Raw genomic sequence first — 21,405 nt, forward strand, 5'->3', positions numbered from 1 at the left:
CGTCTTAGGTATGAAGGACTGTGTTTGGGAGGTTTAGGGCTTTTTCCAACAGGTAATTGGGAACCCATCCCCATTCGAGCAGGAAAGTTAAACATATATTTGCACCAGAAATATTTAATAATTTCCTGTTTTAAGCATTGTGCTAGGCTAATAAGACAACAAAGAAATGGGCGGATATAGGATGACACAAAGAGCATGTGTAACATAATCATCAAAAAAAAAAAGATTGTGAACATGTTCCTGACACACAGATCAGATCAGTTCAGTTCAGTCACTCAATCGTGTCCGACTCTTTGCGACCCCATGAATCGCAGCACGCCAGGCCTCCCTGTCCATCACCAACTCCCGGAGTTCACTCAGACTCACGTCCATCGAGTCAGTGATGCCATCCAGCCATCTCATCCTCTGTCGTCCCCTTCTCCTCCTGCCCCCAATCCCTCCCAGCATCAGAGTCTTTTCCAATGAGTCAACTCTTTGCATGAGGTGGCCAAAGTACTGGAGTTCCAGCTTCAGCATCATTCCTTCTGAAGAAATCCCAGGGCTGATCTCCTTCAGAATGGACTGGTTGGATCTCCTTGCAGTCCAAGGGACTCTCAAGAGTCTTCTCCAACATCACAGTTCAAAAGCATCAATTCTTCAGCGCTCAGCCTTCTTCACAGTCCAACTCTTACATCCATACATGACCACAGGAAAAACCATAGCCTTGACTAGAGGGACCTTTGTTGGCAAAATAATGTCTCTGTTTTTGAATATACTATCTAGGTTGGTCATAACTTTCCTTCCAAGGAGTAAGCGTCTTTTAATTTCATGGCTGCAGTCACCATCTGCAGTGATTTTGGAGCCCCCAAAATAAAGTCTGACACTGTTTACACTGTTTCCCCATCTATTTCCCATGAAGTGATGGGACCGGATGCCATGATCTTCGTTTTCTGATTGTTGAGCTTTAAGCCAACTTTTTCACTCTCCACTTTCACTTTTTAGTTCCTCTTCACTTTCTGCCATAAGAGTGGTGTCATCTGCATATCTGAGGTTATTGATATTTCTCCCGGCAATCTTGATTCCAGCTTGTGTTTCTTCCAGTCCAGCGTTTCTCATGATGTACTCTGTATATAAGTTAAATAAACAGGGTGACAATATACAGCCTTGACGAACTCTTTTTCCTATTTGGAACCAGTCTGTTGTTCAATGTCCAGTTCTAACTGTTTCTTCCTGACCTGCATACAAATTTCTCAAGAGGCAGATCAGGTGGTCTGGTATTCCCATCTCTTTCAGAATTTTCCACAGTTTATTGTGATCCACACAGTCAAAGGCTTTGGCATAGTCAATAAAGCAGAGATAGATGCTTTTCTAGAACTCTCCTGCTTTTTCCACGATCCAGCAGATGTTGGCAATTTGATCTCTGGTTCCTCTGCCTTTTCTAAAACCAGCTTGAACATCAGGAAGGTCACGGTTCACATATTGCTGAAGCCTGGCTTGGAGAATTTTGAGCGTTACTTTACTAGTGTGTGAGATGAGTGCAATTGTGTGGTAGTTTGAGCATTCTTTGTCATTGCCTTTCTTTGGGATTGGAATGAAAACTGACCTTTGCCAGTCCTGTGGCCACTGCTGAGTTTTCCAAAGTTGCTGGCATATTGAGTGTAGCACTTTCACAGCATCATCTTTCAGGATTTGGAATAGCTCAACTGGAATTCCATCACCTCCACTAGCCTTGTTTGTAGTGATGCTTTCTAAGGCCCACTTGACTTCACATTCCAGGATGTCTGGCTCTAGGTCAGTGATCACACCCTCGTGATTATCTGGGTCATGAAGATCTTTCTTGTACAGTTCTTCTGTGTATTCCTGCCATCTCTTCTTAATATCTTCTGCTTCTGTTAGGTCCATACCATTGCTGTCCTTTACCGAGCCCATCTTTGCATGAAATGTTCCTTTGGTATCTCTGATTTTCTTGAAGAGATCCCTAGTCTTTCCCATTCTGTTGTTTTCCTCTATTTCTTTGCATTGATGGCTGAAGAAGGCTTTCTTATCTCTCCTTGCTATTCTTTGGAACTCTGCATTCAGATGCTTATATCTTTCCTTTTCTCCTTTGCTTTTCGCTTCTCTTCTTTTCACAGCTATTTGTAAGGCCTCCCCAGACATCCATTTTGCTTTTTTGCATTTCTTTTCCATGGGGATGGTCTTGATCCCTGTCTCCTGTAGAATGTCACAAACCTCATTCCATAGTTCATCAGGCACTCTATCTATCAGATCTAGGCCCTTAAATCTATTTCTCACTTCCACTGTATAATCATAAGGTCATAAGGTCAGGTCATACCTGAATGGTCTAGTGGTTTTCCCTACTTTCTTCAATTTAAGTCTGAATTTGGCAATAAGGAGTTCACGGTCTGAGCCATGGTCAGCTCCTGGTCTTGTTTTTGCTGACTGTATAGAGCTTCTCCATCTTTGGCTACAAAGAATATAATCAATCTGATTTCGGTGTTGACCATCTGGTGATGTCCATGTGTAGAGTCTTCTCTTGTGTTGTTGGAAGAGGGTGTTTGTTATGACCAGTGCATTTTCTTGGCAAAACTCCATTAGCCTTTGCCCTGCTTCATTCTGTACTCCAAGGCCAAATTTGCCTGTTACTCCAGGTGTTTCTTGACTTCCTACTTTTGCATTCCAGTCCCCTATAATGAAAAGGACATATTTTTGGGTGTTAGTTCTAAAAGGTCTTGTAGGTCTTCATAGAACCGTTCAACTTCAGCTTCTTCAGCGTTACTGGTTGGGGCATAGACTTGGATTACTGTGATATTGAATGGTTTGCCTTGGAAACGAACAGAGATCATTCTGTCTTTTTTGAGACTGCATCCAAGTACTGCATTTCGGACTCTTTTGTTGACCATGATGGCCACTCCATTTCTTCTGAGGGATTCCTGCCCGCAGTAATAGATATAATGGTCATCAGAGTTAAATTCACCCATTCCAGTCCATTTGAGTTCGCTGATTCCTAGAATGTCGATATTCACTCTTGCCATCTCTTGTTTGACCACTTCTAATTTGCCTTGATTCATGGACCTGACATACCAGGTTCCTATGCACTATTGCTCTTTACAGCATCGGACCTTGCTTCTATCACCAGTCACATCCACAGCTGGGTATTCTTTTTGCTTTGGCTCCATCCCTTCATTCTTTCTGGAGTTATTTCTCCACTGATCTCCAGTAGCATATTGGGCACCTACTGACCTGGGGAGTTTCTCTTTCAGTATCCTATCATTTTGCCTTTTCATACTGCATGGGGTTCTCAAGGCAAAAATACTGAAGTGGTTTGCCATTCCCTTCTCCAGTGGACCACATTCTGTCAGATCTCTCCACCATGACCTGCCCATCTTGGGTTGCCCCATGGGCATGGCTTAGTCATGTGGTCCTAGTGTGATTAGATTGACTAGTTTTCTGTGAGTATGGTTTCAGTGTGTTTGCCCTCTGATGCCCTCTTGCAACACCTACCGTCTTACTTGGGTTTCTCTTACCTTTGGCGTGGGGTTGGTCCTCCCGGCCACCGCCCCTGGCCTCGGGCATGGGGTTGCTCCTTCCGGCCACCGCCCTTGGCCCCGGGCCTGGGGGTGTGGGGTAACTCCTCTGGGCCGCCGCCCCTGACCTCGGACATGAGGTAACTCCTCTCGTCGCTGCCCCTGACCTCGGATGCGGGGTAACTCCTCTAGGCCGTTCCTGCTGTCGCAGTCTGGTACTCTTGGCCACTGCTCCTGACCTCAGACGTGGGGTAACTCCTCTTGGCCGCCGCCCTTCGGGTATGGGTCCCGGCTTCTGCCCCTGACCTCGGATGTGGGGTGGCTCCTCTCGGCTCCGCTTTAGCACGCCCGTCACAGCAGCCTGCGCTTATGACCTGATACACAGAAGATAGTTAATAAATAGTAGCCAATGTCTTTAGAACATAACAAATAAAAAGAAAGTAAATACTACACTAATCTTTCCACCCAGAAAAAACTACTGTTTACATTTTGGTTCACACATTTCTATAAATTTACAAAACCAGGATTGTGGTATTTTATATTTTACTTTTTAAATTAATGTATCATGAGCATCTTCTATGTCAGGAAATCTTTTATATATCATTTTCACAACCCATAGTATTATATGCATGTTCTCTTATTTAATCATTCTCCTTTTAGTAGACAGTTTGTTACTCATTTTTCAATATTATATTCAGTGCTGTGATGAATTCTTTGGATGGGCTGGCTGATATATGCTTGGCTTTTTGTGTGTGTGTATGTGTGTCTAATTCTGTGCCTGTCTACATGTCAAATAATGATAGTAAAATGAAAATTTCATGTTAGCAGGCAATTTAAGCATATGTCTTTCTGTTACAGACACATGTATGAAAATCTTATCTGATCTGAGATCACAGTTGCCCCTTGTTGATGCCTTTTGCGTGACCCCATTTCTGCTCAGATTCCCTTTCTACTTTGTCTACGTTACGTGTTGTGTGCCTCATTTATTCCAGTTCACCAGCCACTTAGAATCTGATTTACAGTTGCTAAGCTAGGCTGTTCAAGGAATTAATTGAAGCAAAAATGTACTCTGCTGTACAGTGTGTACAGCACACACACACACTACTATACCAATGAACATTTCAGGGAAATTATTTCAACGTCTTAATGTTGTACTGCTTGGTAAGGTAAGCTCCCCTACTCTCTCCTCCCTCAGAGGTAAGAAGACATTGATTTCAAAGCCTTACCGAAAAAAAAAAAAAAGATGGGAATACACTGAGTGTGATTACCATCAGGAAAGAAAGGAAAACACTCTTCAAGCTTGGAGGAATGAAAACAAAAGAGATGGGAAACAATGCTAATCAGTCCTGGGAACATGGACTCCAGTCTGACACACTTTGATAGTATAGTGAATGGATTCTTGATGAAAAGATCCCTCTGCCCAGGTCTTCAGCCATCCTCTCATCTCTCATTTTATTTAAAATGTTTATCACTCTAAAATGATTTCATGTATTTTATCTCTCCCACTATAATATTTTCCTTGAGATCAGAGACTGTTACCCATCTTAATTTTGATGTGTCACCTGAACTTATCATAGTTTTTGGCACTTAGTGGGCATGTAGCAAATATTTGTGGGATGAGTAAATAAATGAAGGAATAATAAAAAGGGATGAAGGCACTCAGTGGGTTAACTCACATACCTGAAGACGTATTTTTGGCTAATAGCTGGAGGATATAAGATTAAAATTCATGTCTATACAGCCTTCTAACTATTTGCATTCTTGAATTTTGATAGCTATGGAGTTAACTCCCATAGACTTCTAATAACTGGAGAGTGACAATTCTTAAATTGACCTCTATTAATTTTTTAGGCGCACATAGGACTTCTGATTAGTATGAACAAAACTGCTGTCCCCCAAAGCCAAAAGTCTTGAGTATTAGATATTAGATTCTTAAACCATGATTGAGGTGAGCTTTTTTCTAAAATTCTGTTTCTAATACCATAGATAGGCTCCAGTGGGTTTTAAGAGCCAGTTTACAATAAAACACATACTTATGATAAGATCCTTGAAATGTAAATGTAAGATGATACAACTTAGAGGGATAGAAAAGTATGTACTGATTATCCCCAACCAAAGGATAAGTATTATTGCCATGATTTAATTCCAAGCTTCCTTACAGAAGACAACAAGTAGCTTATCTATGTATTATATCATTCTCAAGAGGGGAAAACTTAGTTTTCAGATACCTAATTCTAAAATGAATGCATTTTGTGAACTTTTTCTCAATAGTGGATTCACAGGTTGGACATAGCCTTTTGTGTCCCTTACAGGATCACCCAGTATACTCCGTACCAGCCAGAGGTGTCTCAGGGGAGACTGGAGAGTTTACTCAACTACCAGACCATGGTGTGTGATATCACAGGCTTGGACATGGCTAATGCATCCCTACTGGATGAGGCCACCGCGGCTGCAGAGGCGATGCAGCTCTGCCACAGGTGAGAGGCCCAGAGCGGGGGACATCGGCCAGTCTCACCACCGCTGTGTGGGTGGGGCTTCCCCTGCCCCCCTCTCTCTCTCTCTCTCTCTCTCTCTCACACACACACACACATGTGTATGAGATATATTACATCAGTATCATTATACAAGTTAGTTGAGATAATAAAAAGATACAAAATATAGTGCCTTTAAAAAGCCACTGCTGTTCATTGTTTAACATTATGTTCTTAAGAAAGATGTTTTGCTCATCACATACACAGTGTTGCTCAGGGATGTTCCAGCAGCTCTGAGGTAGCATCACGGACTGATACCCACCTCTCTCTGCCTCATCTTCAGTGTGAGGCTTTCATCCTGTAGATGGAAGAAAAGGATACAACCCGAAAGTTGCAAGTTAAGTTTTATCCAGGGATCTTACTGAGGACAATAGTCCCAGAGACAGTCTTTCATACAGCTCTGAGGAACTGCTGCCAAGAGGTCAGGGAGGAGCCAGAATATGTAGGAACTTTTTGCTGGGGGAAGAAAATCCCATGTAGTCCAACATCAAAAGATTACTGCAAGTCACAAAGAACAGACATCTCAGGTTAATGATGTTAATGCTTTTCAGTGTATGGGAAGATGCAAGAATCTGGGCTCATTGAAATTATTCCTTAGAAGTGCTTCTTAACTATCTTAGGTATCTCCAAAGCATATAATACTTCCTGTTTTTCTCCATCCTGAACTATCAGGGTACACCATCAGTGGGCAGCTACAGTGCCCAGTGGCTTTATCCTTGCAGAACTGGAATGGCAGGCCACATTCTTTGTTTACTGCAATGGTAGGCAATGGCCCCTGTCTACAGTCCTCCTGATCACAAGATGACTTGCTGGAGCTCTAGCCATCATATCTGCATTCAGGAAGAAGTAAAGGGCACTTTTAGCAAAATAAGCCAGTAGTATTTTGGAAGCCCCTACTTAGCAACTTACTTATGTTTCATTGACCACCCCTACCTACAAGTCACCTGGGGAAATGCAGTTTTTTCAGATGGGCACACCTGTTGCCCTCTACATACTGGGTTTCTGTTATCATGGTTAACAGGGAGAATGCCTAGCAATCTGTAATGTAACGTGTAAATAAGTATCACTCTCTTTTATGATGAATTTCTTCTCAGGTTTTATTTAATGTTTTATAGCTTGTTTTCTTTTTCTACTTTACAATATTTGGGGGAACATTTCCCATTTCTTTAGTGAGTTTTCTAAACTATGGCTTTTATTGTGGGAGTTTTACGTAACCTCACCTCTATTGTTACACACAGTTCCCATTTTTCACTGTTATTAGATTATTTTTATGCATCTTTAGGATAAATCTTTGTCAGAAATTCTGATTATTTTCTGAGGACACATTTCCAGAAGTACAGTTGCTGGGTCATGGTTAACTTTGGTTAACATTTAGTTAATAGCTATTCTCCAGCTCCTCACCCTCTTTCATTCTTTGTCTTGTGAATACAGTTGAGTTTAACTTCCTTCTGGGTAGATTCTCATGTGGATTGTTGTAGGGAAATGTGCCCACATTGATGGCGTGTCTCTCTGAGGTTTTGGGGTGCTGGCCCTAGTCCACTGGTAGACTGCAGTGGCTGACAGCTTGATCCTAGTAGAACTGGGGGGCAACATTCTTTGTTTACACTCTGAATGCCCATGTAAGTTTCCTTCTTGGCTTCCAGAGGCTTGAGGAGTGGTTAAATTGGTTCTGGTACCAATTCCAGTCAGGGAGGGGGTTTCTTCTCACACCAGCAAACAAATACCTGCTGGTGTCTGAGAATTCAATTCTCACACCACCTACCTGGAGATAGCATCAGATTCCACAGGTTCATGGATCAGATTTATAAGACTGCACCCCACCCCTCTGAACTGAACTGAAGTCATTCAGTCATGTCTGACTCTTTGCGACCCCATGGACTGTAGCCTACCGGGCTCCTCTGTCCATGGGGTTTTCCAGGCAAGGATCCTTGAGTGGGTTGCCATTTCCTTCTCCAGGGGAACTTCCCGACCCAGGGATCGAACCCGGGTCTTCCGCATTGTAGGCAGATGCTTTACTGTCTGAGCCACAAAGGAAGCCCCCACCCCTCTGCCCCTGCCCAAATTCAGATGCAAGTCATAAGCCCAGGTTGTTCTTTGTGCTCTGACCAGCTGGCTATAGATTAAGGTTCCAACAGCCCCTTCTGACTCAGGATGCCAATCTCAAGTCCAGGTTGTATTCAGCCTACGGGGTTTTCATGATCCCCTCCTAAGGTTCCATTAAATTTACTAGAGTGGCTCACTGAACTCAGAGAAACATTTTACTTACTAGAAACAGTGTATTAGCAAATGATATATAACTCAGGAACAGCCAGACAGGAGGTCTGCATAGGCCTGGGTATGTTGAAAGGGCTCAGAGCTTCCATGCTGCCTCAGAGTCACCCATTCTTCCCAGATCTCCGCATGTTCAGTGATTCAGAAGTTGCCCGAATCCCATCCTTTTCCTTTGAATGAGGACACTTGGTTTAGATAATCTGTAAGTACTCCTTTGGGACTTCCCTGGTGGCTAAGTAGTAAAGAATCTGCCTGCCAATGTAGGAGATGTGGTTTTGACTCCTGGGTTGGGAAGATCCCCTGGAGAAGGAAATTACAACCCACTCCAGATTCTTGCCTGGGAAATTCCATGGACAGAGGAGCCTGTCAGGCTATAGGCCATGTGGTCACAAAAAATCCAACACAACAGAGCAACTAAACAACAACAAATGCTCCTTTGGCAATAAAATTCACAAATGTTTTTATTTAGAAGACATAGTTTCTTGTTTCTACTTGTACCTAATTACTACCCTTTTGTTTCTTTTTCCTCATAGTATATTTTAAAAAATTTAAACCAGTTCAAGATTGATTTTGCTAAATGGGGTTAGAATTTGAATTGGATTTCAGTGAAATTCTGATCAGGAAACATCACCGTTAGTTATTAGTGACTGATTATTTTTTATTCTATGCTCAGACTTTCATTTAGTACCATCTCTCTTTTTGCATTCTTAGAAGATACTCTGATCTCTTTAATGTTCATGTTTGAATGCAGTTTTTCTTTTCAACAGGCAGAACAAGAGAAGGAAGTTTTTTGTTGACCCCCGTTGCCACCCACAAACAATTGCTGTCGTCCAAACTCGAGCCAAGTAATTAATTTTATTTGTATTTTGAACTGGGGAATAATATTGTGCTCACCTCTGTTGTTTCTTCGTCTTATTTCCAAAGTGATTGGAGGTGAAACTGGTTTAAATTGGGGTTGTTGAGTTTTATTTTCCCTCCCACTTTCTTCCCGTGATCTTACTGGTAAGTAAACCATGTCAGAATTCAGGGGAAAATACACAGTGGATTTGATTGCCTTTGCCTTTTAATAAGTTACCACCTTGTTTTGTCTTCTTTTTGTAAAAAGAAGATTAAGAACATCAAAATAATTTCAACAGTGTTTTGAAAAGTTTGAAAAGCACAGACTAAAAGTGGAACTCTCACACACTGTCCTAATTTTGTATATACTCCTACAAACATGGCTCCTGCCTGAAATTCCTACAAACGTGGCTCCTAGGAATCTACATAATACCTAGGTTAGTACAATGTTGATGAAAGCACATTTTTCTAAATTGCTGTAATCAAATAAAACAAACACAGCACAGCTGCCACATGTGGGTGTGTTTATTTGCTTTCTCCTTGTGAAAGCCTTTCCCCTGAACCCATACCATCATTCCTTCAGAAGTGGTTTTCTAAAATGATAGAAATTAGATAGTTACAAGAACTAAGGAAGGTTTTCTTCCTTGTCTTACTGAGATTTCCATTCACCTAAGGCCCATTTGGCTCAGCTAGTAAATAATCTGTCTGCAATGCAGAAGACCTGGGTTCAATCTCTGGGTTGGGAAGATCCCCTGGAGAAGGGAAAGGCTACCTACTCCAGTATTCTGGCCTGGAGAATTCCATGGACTTTACAGTCCATGGGGTCGTGAAGAGTCAGACACGACTGAGAGACTTTCACTTTCACTAAGACCCATCTAAGGTCAAGGTAGCGACGGCTCTTCCATTACCAGTATTGGTTCTATAGCTATAAGAAGGCATGTTCCTGCTCTTGTCCCAGGAGCATGTTCTGATAGGAATGGGGGAGAGGAGCAGCAGGATAGAAGAGAGAAACAAGCTGAGCTGTTGGATGCATATGAGCCAGTGAGAAGCACCGTTAGTACTGAAGGGCCAGGTGTGGAATGGGGGTGTATGTGTGCATTTGGGCTGGGGTGGGCAGTGGGGCACGGAGGAAAACACCGAATAGGAATCTCTGTCATGGAGAAGAAACTGTAGGTAATTTGATTTTCCCTGTAAACCAAAAACATGGTTGTTCTTTGTCTTTCCAGGTATTCTGGAGTCCTCACTGAGCTGAAGTTACCCCATGAAATGGACTTCAGCGGCAAAGATGTCAGCGGAGTGCTGTTCCAGTACCCAGACACTGAGGGGAAGGTGGAGGACTTCACGGAGCTCGTGGAGAGAGCCCACGAGGCCGGGGTAGGAGAACCTTTCCTTGTGGGGGTCCGTGGAGGAGTGTCTCAGCTTTGAATGTTTATTGTTATTCTTTTTGGTGTGTTTAACACACCTTTATCACCTGGTATGGTAAAGCTGCCTCCTTCCTACCTCCTTTCTTCAAGTTTGCTTTCTTCACTGGCTCCTGGTACATAGTAGACACTCAGTAAATATTTTAAATGAATGAATGAGTAAACACATTTCACAGGGTACAAACCAACTCTGCCAGTCTGCCTGTAACGGAGATAATTTGATACCCTCCCACTATCCTCAGGGAAGGCCACAACCTTTTCCATTTTCTCTTATTTCCTTTCTAGAGCTTGGCCTGCTGTGCTACTGACCTCTTAGCTCTGTGCATCCTGAGGCCTCCTGGAGAATTTGGGGTAGACATTGCCCTGGGCAGCTCACAGAGATTTGGGGTGCCACTGGGCTATGGTGGACCACATGCAGCCTTTTTTGCTGTCAGAGAAAACTTGGTGAGGATGATGCCTGGAAGAATGGTGGGGGTAACAAGGTAAAGCAGCTCATGCTTCTTCCCTTTTACTGTGGTTGTGGCTTTCCCTGCCCCTTCTCTTGCTCACAAAAGTTGTTGATATCTCTTGGAATTTAACAGGGTCGTTTTGGGTCAATTAAGGAAATATAGAACATAGAGTCAAAAGAGAGAGTATATTTAGGATACTAATGTTTGGGGTATCAGTGCCCTATCTACCCCCTAACCCATCCCAACACACACACACACACACACACACACACACACACACCATTCTCCTATATTTAGCCCTCAAATGCCATGAATTTGTGCATATTTGGAAAAGTATGCATGCAATGTATAACACATTTGTACTGAAGTTATAGAAATGAATTTATTTAGGTTGATGAAAGCCTTGAAAGACTGAATATTTTAGGTGTGTTCTATATCTAATTAGTCTCTTTCTTGAAAGGATTAGCTTGCCATGTGGCTGTGTAAAGACAAGTGCAGTAAGATAGTATTATGCACACATTGAGTGTGACCCACATTCTTTCCTAGAGGCCTGCCCTTTGACTCTTTGAGTAATTTCCAAATGTACTTCCTTTTAAAGTATTTTTCAAATATATCTATTTATAGATCTGGTTGCACCGAGCCTTAGTTGCAGCACTGGATCTCCCGTTGTGTCATGTGGGATCTTGTTGCAGCGCGTGGGGTCAATAGTTGTGGTGCATGGGTTCAATTGCTCCATGGCACGTGGGGTCTTAGTTCCCCAACCAGGGATTGAGCCCAAGTCCTCTGCATTGCAAGGCAAATTCTTAACCACTGGACTACCAGGGAAGTCCCTCCAAATATACTTTATTGGGTGCTTCTCACAGCTAAAGATCATCAGGTTAAGAACTTAGATGAGTGCCATGATTATTACTGTGGAGATTTAGCATATTATTTTTGACCTTTCATAAAAATTGGACTATTAATGTAAGTAAGTGAATAGTCTGGAGTAGTGCTTGATGTGATGGAGATGAGAAGTTCTGAAATACTTTATTTGTCACATGATAGCAAAAGGCACTTTGCTTTTTAATGTAAAAATGATATTTTCTTTAGATATTTTCACATTAGCTTCTTTCAATGATGTCTCTTCACCAGATGAGATAAGGCAGAGGTTTTTCTGATTTTAAAAGAATTTCATATATCAATTACTATCTTCTGATTTTTGTATTGAACTTCCGACCTTTTTGGAAAGTGGACCAAAGAGTTGATGAAATAGAAAATAAGACTGATGAATCTCTGTGTTTATCTAGATTTTTAATTGCATTAAGAAAGTTTTATTAGAGACAAGTGGTAAGGTTATTAACTTTATTTATAACCACATAGTTGCTCAGATTTCTGGTATAAAAATTGTTCCCCTTGTCCAGTATTTCCCTGTTCTCTGAATCTCCCAAGAAGCTCAGAGTGGAGTTTAATCCTCAATTATCATCATTATTTTAGGCAGGGAGATTACCGGGAAATTTTCTTTTAAGGTTTCCAACTTATTGTATATATCTCAGTGCCTCAAATCCTCAGGGTGCAAACTGAAAATTAGTAGTCCCATTTGGAAGAAGATAGTTTGGAAATTGCTCTTTATGGACTAGCACCTAAGTAACATTGCTGAATTCACTTCAAGGTGGGAAGGAAAGAAGCAGTTCTGTTTATGGCAACTCTCAGTGCTGTGATGATCTGTGCTGACTGAATGTTTTATTCTTGGTCCAGAGATGTCAGTGGAAAAGAAGTGTATCGTCTGGCTCTTCAAACAAGGGAGCAACACATCCGGAGAGACAAGGCTACCAGCAACATCTGTACAGCTCAGGTAGATCACAGACCTGACCTGCTCACTGAATGCCTTACGGTCTACAGAAATGATCTACTTATTCATTTTACTGAGTTGTTCTTTCACTCACTCATCATCTACCGAGCAGCTGGCACACCAGAAATTACAAGGTCTTGTTGGTAGAGAAGCCTTGTGGTCTTGTCAGAATGCCAGTCTTGTATTTTACTGGGGTTCCATGTATATACATACTTCACCTGTTGGGGTCTCTGGCATTCTTGGCTGCAGGGCAGCTCTGTTATGTGTAGTAATTCTCTTAAGGCTGAGATGGAGGCGCTCCAGGTTAGTGTGAAGAAGGCGAGTAAAGATACTTGAGGTGACTGTATTGAGGGATGGTTTAGATTGGGCCAGTCAGTGGTGGTCATGGGGTATTCTTACTGAGAACTCATGAGAGGTATTCCTGAAATGGATGGGATGAAAGAGGAGGAGTTACTTGAACATTGCTCAAGAGCTCAGGTTAGAGGGAGCAGTATTCATTTACACTCAGCCAATTACTAGGATCAGGTGGATGACCACACCTGAGCATATGATCCATTTTAGGTTCATCTCTTCTATTCAGGTCCAGAGAAAAAGATCTTGTAGATAACTCAGCAGTCAGTACAGTGTTCTTCCCCCTCAGGGCTTTGGCTCATGGTACCACCACCAGATTTTAGAAAGCCTCTCCAGGGATGCAGTCAACAATAAGGTCTTCTTACAGCTTATTCTGAGTCTTCCCTGGTGGCTCAGCAGTAAAGAATCTGCCTTCCAATTCAGGAAATGTAGATTCAATCCCTGGGTTAGGAAGATTTCCTGGAGAAGGAAATGGCTACCCATTCCAGTATTCTTGCCTAGGAAATCCCATGGACAGAGGATCCTGGCGGGCTACAGTCCATTGGGTTTCAAAGAGTCAGACACAACTTAATGACTAAACAACACCAACAGTAATAGCTTGTTCTATAGTCATTGGTCATTGAAACAGTATCCTCTTGGTTTGCTTGCATTATACTTTTTGTCTCAGGGAAATGGCTGCTTTTCAGGGACGAGCTCCTTTAGTATCACAGGTAGGAGCCAGTTGTCACAAGCTTGTCCTCTGTTGACAGCAAATTGATCTTTATATGATGCCTTTACTTTCTACAGTTTACCCTTCATTTTTTGCTGAATTCTCTGCTAGCATGACTTCTCTTCCTCTACTGCTTTCTGCTCATATTCTTCCAGAAGGTATCTCTCTGATCATTAAGTACACTAAGGGTTTTTTGCTTTAAGGTTTGAATTAATTTTCCAGGTTAACTTGAGCTGTCTATAGTGAACAGAAGTTAAGTTCCTACTTCTTTTTTTTCTTCTAGTTCATGATCTCTAGTTTAAAAAGGAACATGAATCAACCTCCACAAGACTTCTGTGATGGGACATTTCCAGAGTATTCTGTGAACTCTAGCCTGAGTTTTTATTTCCAGGCAGCATAGCCACGAGCCATGATACTCATTCTATGGATGTTTTACTTCAGAAATGCACTCTCTGTAGCTATAAGATGTTGTGATTCCTCCGTATTTATTTCTAATGGTTACATGGAGTCCACAAGAGTGTCAGTACGCTCTCTGAGATTTGGTCCAAGAAAGCCTACTGCTGTGTTCTCTGATGTCTTCTTTTCCTCATTTTCTTTACTGACTCTGATTTCACTTTCTGGCATTTTTCAAGAACTCTTTCTTGTTTAGAAGTTGCCACAGAGATATTCCTTCTAGCAGCCTCACAGAGGAAAAGTATACCTAACTCAATAGATCTGATACTGAACATCATCCAACTTCAAAGCACTGTGTTTCTCAGCTGAGTAGTGTTTCTACTTCATGAAGTGCCCCTTCCCACCTTGGGATGATTGGCCATAAAGGTGGATCTTGAACTGCTGACCTAGTATGTTAGGACAAAGGTAACGTTAGTGGGACTAGAAACTTCAGAAAGACTGTGATGCTGGACTGATGAGATGTTAGGAGATGTGGGAGAATTGAATGGACTAAAGCAAATGAGGAGTCTCAGACCTCACCCGTTGGACCAGATACCATGGATGATATTGCATGGTTAGAAGGTAAACTGGTGAGAGAGAGAGCCAGAAGGAGGAGAAACAGGTGGTGGGCCTCCATTATTTTCCCCCAAGTGGGCACTCATTTTGGTATCTGACCCAAGCCACCCTCATTTTATCCTTCTCCATGATCCAAGGTGCCATCACAGTGGTCCCTTCCTTGCTCCCTATGCTGGACTCCTTCCCCGAATCTCTGAGAGATTCAATGCCTGTTCTTTCCCATTTTGTATCACACTAGGATACATCCCTGTAAGTACTTCTGTGAAACCTCAATCAACAGTCAAAGAGATAACTTACCTGAGAAGGTGACCTTACTGTCAGCAGGAAATAAGCTGTAGGTTCTGGATTTCCCTTTCTAATATATCTCCTGCCATCTCATTTTGGTTTTATTCTCTGTGTCCTGCATTTTTATCTTTGGTGGTCCTTTGCTGTAAATTTACCATTCACCTCTTGGTTGGCTGCAATTCAGTTTTTAGTGCTTTATTTGAAACTTCAAGAGAATTATGCTCCCTGAGTTCTTGTGTGTTTGAAAATTTTTGTTGCTTTTATCTTTGAAGAACCATTTTATTGAGCCTAAAATTCTTAGATCTCATTTTGTTCCCCTGAGGTCTTTGTTCCACTGTTTTCCAATGTTAAATATCACATATCTGATGGCAGTCTGATTACCCCTTTACAAGTGACAAAATTATGTTGTGTGAATGGAACCTTTTATTAATGGTCACATTCAAAGGTTTAGTGTAGAGACTCTAAGGCATCTTAGATGGCAGGCAGGTTATAAATGGTTCCCAACTGCATAGAGAAGGCAGGAAGTCTGATCATTTTGCTTAGTCCCTGTTTTCAGTTTCAGTATCTGTCTTCTATCACATTGCTGAACATCATTCTTTAAATGCTCTTTGTTTAGGCTCTCTTGGCGAATATGGCTGTGATGTTTGCAATCTACCATGGGTCCCATGGGCTGGAACATATTGCTCGGAGGGTACATAATGCCACTTTGATTTTGTCTGAAGGTGAGTCAGTTGTCTATTTTAAAAATTTTGGTTGTAACAAGACTGATAATTGTGAATAAGTAAAATTAAAAACTCACTGCATGGCCAATGTCACATGCAAAATAAAAAGTCAGATAAAAACCAGGGAAGAATATTTTCAGCATCTGTGATTGACTGAGTGTTAGTATATTTAGTATACTGAGCTTTTGCTCAGTCCCCCCGACCCCATATACAAGAAGGATGAACACCCTGAGAAAAAACTGAGCAAAGGACATTAAATGTAATTTTAAAAGAAAGAATACAAATGAACATACATAATTTCAACCTCACTATTAATCAAGTAAATGTAAATTGAAAGAATAAAATAATGTTTCTCCCATTACATTGGCAAAGATTAAAAAAGAATACTGATATTGGTGTGACTTTTATGAGGGCACTTAAACAATTTGTATTAAAAACTTAAAAAGTGCCTACAATTTGATCCAGAAATTCTAGGAATGTTTCTAAAGGAAATAATCAGATAAGGATGTAAAGGGTTTCCACTGAAACATTATTTGCAATATTACAATCTTGGAAATAGCCTAAATGTCCAGTAATAAGTAATTAGTTAAAATTATGGTACACAATTTAAGTTTGAATATTATATAGCCATTAAAAATAATGATGGGGGTTTTGATCTATTGAAAAGCCAAGTGTTCATGATATGTTAAATACTTTTTTCAGGATAAAGAAGTATATATATATGTGATATATTACAAATGGACACACATACATATACACCCTTCTGGGAGGAATCTGTACAGAGGAATCTGGGAGGAATCTGGTACAGAGGAATCTGTACCAAAAAGTAACCATTAGTTATTAGTGGATGGTAATAATTATGGTGATTTTCCCTCCATTTTTATATGTATTTCACAACTTTCTACAGCATAATAGTAAATATTTAATTTTTTTAAATTTGAAAGCAGCAACCAAAACTCTGGGTAGGACCAGGAACAGACTGTAGTAGGATTTACCCTTCACTTCTCTGTGAAGTGTCTGGGGCAGAAGGTCAGGTTTCTCTGTAGAGACCGGTGGCTCTCCTGTTTTGTCTAGGTCTCAAGCGAGCAGGGCACCAACTCCAGCATGACTTGTTCTTTGACACTTTGAAGATTCAGTGTGGCTGCTCAGTGAAGGAGGTCTTGGGCAGGGCCGCTCAGCGACAAATAAATATTCGGCTCTTTGAGGATGGCACCGTAAGTCAGACTTTCAGTTTCATTTTACAAATTCTATAAATTTTCATGACTTTTCTCATTAAAATATCTTTTTATTTAAAAAAGACCTCAGTATTGGACCTTTGGGTGCAATCTGTTTCTTTGTAAACAATTTTCATTTCCAGTTTGGAACGCTGTGACTTTTTAAATGGTAATTCATTGTCAACTTTCCTTAAGGTGTTGTGTTTTCATACATGGAACTCTTAGGCACATATTTTGCTCATACTACTCCTTTATTCACAATATGACTGTTCAAGGTAAAGGCTATGATAAGCGATAAGATGAGGCAAGTTAAGGGAAAAAAATGGTGAGCTTATCTAGTACCAAAAGGGGTGCCCTGCAGCCCTCAGACGAGTTCAGATGTGGCTGTAAAACTCTGAATCTTTGGAGTTTGGGACTGGACTAGACTGCTTTGCCAAAGAGTCAACCTGGACATAATGATATTCTGTTTTTTTAAGACAACGGAGAGTTTTGTCCAGCAATTTCTCCCCTTGGACTTCTCTTATTAGAGTTTCAGCCCTGATTTGTGTGTGTGTTCAATTCTTTTTTTAAAGCTTATTTTTAACTGGAGGATAATTGATTTGCAATGTTGTGTTGGCTTCTGCTGTGCAGCAACATGAATCAGCCATAAGTATATATATATATCCCCTCCCTCCTGAGCCTTCCTCCCACCTCACCCCCCATCCCTCCCCTCTAGATCATTACAGAGCACTGAGCTGAGCTCCCTGTGCTATACAGCATCTTCCCACTAGTGACCTATTTTAAACGTTGTAGTGTATATATGTCAGAGCTCCTGTCTCAGTTCATCCCATCCTCTCCTTGCCACTCTGTGTCCACAAGCCCATTCTCTAGTCTGCATCTGTATTCCTACTCTGAAAGGGGTTTATCACAACCATTTTTCTAAATTCCATATATATACATTAATATAAGATACTTATTTTTCTCTTTCTGACTTACTTCATTCTGTAAGACAGTCTCTTAAAGTTCATCCACCTCACTACAACTTCCTCAAATTCATTCCTTTTTATGTAAGCCCTGATCTTGACATTTAGAGCTGATGTTTTCCCTTTCATTTTCATTTCTATAGCTTGGTATCTCTCTTGATGAAACAGTCAATGAAAAAGATCTGGATGACTTGTTGTGGATCTTTGGCTGTGAGTCGTCTGCAGTAAGTAAATTAAAATACATACTCCTCATAAGGACTATCTGGGGAGATGTCAGAGATGGCCTTGCCTCTTGTGGGCCTGAGTTGTGACAGAGAGGGGGCCCAGGAATGACCTTGGTGGCCTGCTGTTAAAATTAAACTACTGATTTTTCTCTTGCTCCTATGACTGCTGATAGTTAGAGGTCACTGCTCTGGGCCTCAGCCAGGACTGATTAGACAGGTTAGTGGGAAGGACTGTTAATTGTACTTAATTGAAGCTATTCCTAATACAAAGCTTCATAACATTTACATCTTGGTTATGTTGATTCTGGGAAAACTGACCTAATATGTGCCAGGTCGTTAATATGTGTTATGTCCCCAGAGTGAAAATGAAAGTGAAGTCTCTCAGTTGTGTCCAACTCTTTGTGACCCCATGGGCTGTAGCCTATCAGGCTCCTCTGTCCATGGGATTTTCCAGGCAAGAGTACTGGAGTGGGTTGCCATGTCCTTCTCCAGGGGATCTTCCCAACCCAGGGATTGAACCCAGGTCTCCCGCATTGTAGGCAGACACTTTACCGTCTGAGCCACCAGGGAAGTTGTTACGTCCCCAGGATAGTGCTACATCAGACATATTTCCTGCCCTTATGGAGCTTCTAGTCTAGTGAAGATCTGAATAAGCACAAGAATGCAGTCTAGGTGAGGTATTATGATGGGCACTGTCTGTGATGAGCACAGAGGAGGGGCTTCTCACCAAGACTTGAAAGAAATTCTCTTAAGTGGAGACCTGAAAGATGAGTAGGAGCTATCCAGACACAATTGCGGAGGAGGATGGAGCTACAGGTGTTCCAGATGCTGGGAAAAGCCGCCACAAAGGCTAGGAAGAGAGAGATAACATGAGAACTAGAAGCAGTGTGGGGTGACTGAGTTGATTTCTAAAATGATGAAATAGCTGGGACATGTGAGGATGAGATTCTGTGAGATGGAAGAGAGGCATCAGTGGCTACCTACACCTGTAGCAAGGTGTTAATCACAACACTCTGCAAGGCTTATAGCATAAGAGCCACTCAATAAATATTTGCTAAATGAGAAAACAAATACAAATTATCAAAGAAGTATTACACTGTTCTCTTTTAAACTAATTAATAAACAAAACTGAATAAGTATCCTCCCTCTAGAATTCCACAATTAATTTAAATTTAATCACAGTATTTGTTCCATGCATTTGAGGAATTTAGGGAACACCCACTGAGGGCTCCAGAGAGCCATTCTATCAGCCTGGAGAAGAATGAGGAGCAAGCCATGTATTTAATTATATGTTTTGGATATTTTATCAGACATATGGTTTGCAAATATTTCCCCTGTTCTGTGGGTTGTCTGTTAATTCTCTTGATAGTGTCATTTAATGCACAAAGTGCACTTTTATCTATTTTTTCTTTTGTTGCTCATGTTTTTGGTGTCATAAAGACATTGCTTTTTGTGGCTCATGCTTTGGTGACATAAAGACATTGCCAAATCCAAGGTCATGCAGATTTGCCTCTATACTTTCTTCTAAGAGTTTTGTAATTTTATTTTATTTATTTATTAATATTTAATTTATTTATTTTGGCACACTGGTTCTTAGTTGCAGCATGTGGAAATCCTTAGCTGCAGTATGTGGGATTCAGTTCCTAGACCAGGCATCAAACCTGGGCCCCCCTACATTGGGAGCGTGGAGTCTTAGCCACTGGGCCACCAGGGAAGTCCCAGATATCATAGTTTTAGCTTGTGGATTTAGGTCCTTAATCCATTTTGAATTAGTTTTTGTGTATGGTGCAAGATAAGGGTCCAATTTCATTCTTTTGCATGTGTCTATCCAGTTTTCTCAGCATCATTTGTTGAGGAGCCTGTTCCTTATCCTACTGAATGGCCTTGACATTTGTATTTTATTAGAATTGTTCTCAAAGACAAAAGAGCAGTGTCAGATAAGAATCCTTACTTGAGCTTTATCATGGTAAATTTTTAGATAGCCCTTTAAAATAATTTACTGTAACTTGCTTCATTATCCATGGAACATGCAGGAGATGTCAATTTTAGTTTTGGCAGTAAAAATTGTACAGCTTCTATTTACTGTTGCTAAGTTCAACAGAATTTAAACATGGTATTTTGAAGAATTGCCACACTGCATGACCCTGACCTCTGTCTTTGCACCATGCCACATGTCCCTGATGGGGGGCGGGAGGTTGGGTGGTAGGGAATTTCCGGTGCTCTATCACAACACGTGCTTAATGGAAGCCTGCTTCACATGTGGTTCCAGGCATGATTTCCGCCCTTCAGTGTCTGTATCTCTCCGTGCAGGAGCTGGTTGCTGAAAGCATGGGTGAGGAGTGGAGAGGTATTCTAGGGACTGCCTTCAAGAGGACTAGCCCATTCCTCACACATCAAGTGTTCAACAGGTTTGTGTGGCTTGTGTGACTTCTGCATTGGGAGTACAGTGGAGAGTGGCTTCAACTACGATACAGTTATTGTGGTTCAGCCTGAGTAACTGCTAAATCCCAGTTCTAACCTGGGCAGAAAGCACATCATATTTCCTGATGGCTCTGCTCCCTGGGCACCATAACCCGTAATTCTACTCCTGAGAAGATAGGAGTTTGGATGTGTGGTTGCCAGGCTGAAGATCGTACCCAGGGACTCAGCAGCGTCTTCTTTCCAGCCCTTTCTCTCATGCCCATGGGCAGCTTCTTGTCCTAGGGAATCCTCTGTGGTCTGTGGGGGGTGGTCCATGCCCTTCTCTCTGATACTCTGTGGGCATGTTGCTCATGGCCTAATTTGATCTGTATGTTGAAGGTAGATCTCAGTGTATCTTAACCTTTTAGAAAGATGTGTGTGGGCTCTTATTTAATTATATTGGCCTAAACCCTGTGTTCTATGTTCACAGCTATCACTCAGAAACAAATATTGTCCGATACATGAAGAGATTGGAAAACAAAGACATTTCCCTTGTGCATAGCATGATTCCACTGGTAATTATTGCCTTTATTTCCATTCCCCACCCCACCCTGATTCCACTTCTTTGGGTCACACCTAATATGCTGCAAGAGAGATGAATGGTTGGCCTTTCAGGGAGATGGGAGGACC

General features: G+C 41.5%; 1 protein-coding gene across 3 annotated transcripts in view; it reads left to right on the forward strand.

Annotated features, from left to right (window-relative positions):
- The window catches only part of GLDC (glycine decarboxylase), an 88,582-nt gene that overhangs the window by 22,603 nt on the left and 44,574 nt on the right, over window positions 1–21,405 (forward strand). For all 3 annotated transcript variants that reach the window (XM_044939901.2, XM_025281541.3, XM_006076448.4), the window contains exons 4-13: window positions 5,816–5,980; window positions 9,073–9,150; window positions 10,369–10,516; window positions 10,849–11,045; window positions 12,747–12,843; window positions 15,810–15,915; window positions 16,990–17,129; window positions 18,235–18,315; window positions 20,626–20,723; window positions 21,206–21,290. In XM_044939901.2, the coding sequence (XP_044795836.2) occupies window positions 5,816–5,980; window positions 9,073–9,150; window positions 10,369–10,516; window positions 10,849–11,045; window positions 12,747–12,843; window positions 15,810–15,915; window positions 16,990–17,129; window positions 18,235–18,315; window positions 20,626–20,723; window positions 21,206–21,290 (1,195 nt within the window). The remainder of the gene's footprint in view (window positions 1–5,815; window positions 5,981–9,072; window positions 9,151–10,368; window positions 10,517–10,848; window positions 11,046–12,746; window positions 12,844–15,809; window positions 15,916–16,989; window positions 17,130–18,234; window positions 18,316–20,625; window positions 20,724–21,205; window positions 21,291–21,405) is intronic.

The sequence above is a fragment of the Bubalus bubalis genome, chromosome 3 (assembly GCF_019923935.1).
Source record: "Bubalus bubalis isolate 160015118507 breed Murrah chromosome 3, NDDB_SH_1, whole genome shotgun sequence".
In the NCBI taxonomy this organism is placed as follows: Eukaryota; Metazoa; Chordata; class Mammalia; order Artiodactyla; family Bovidae; genus Bubalus; species Bubalus bubalis.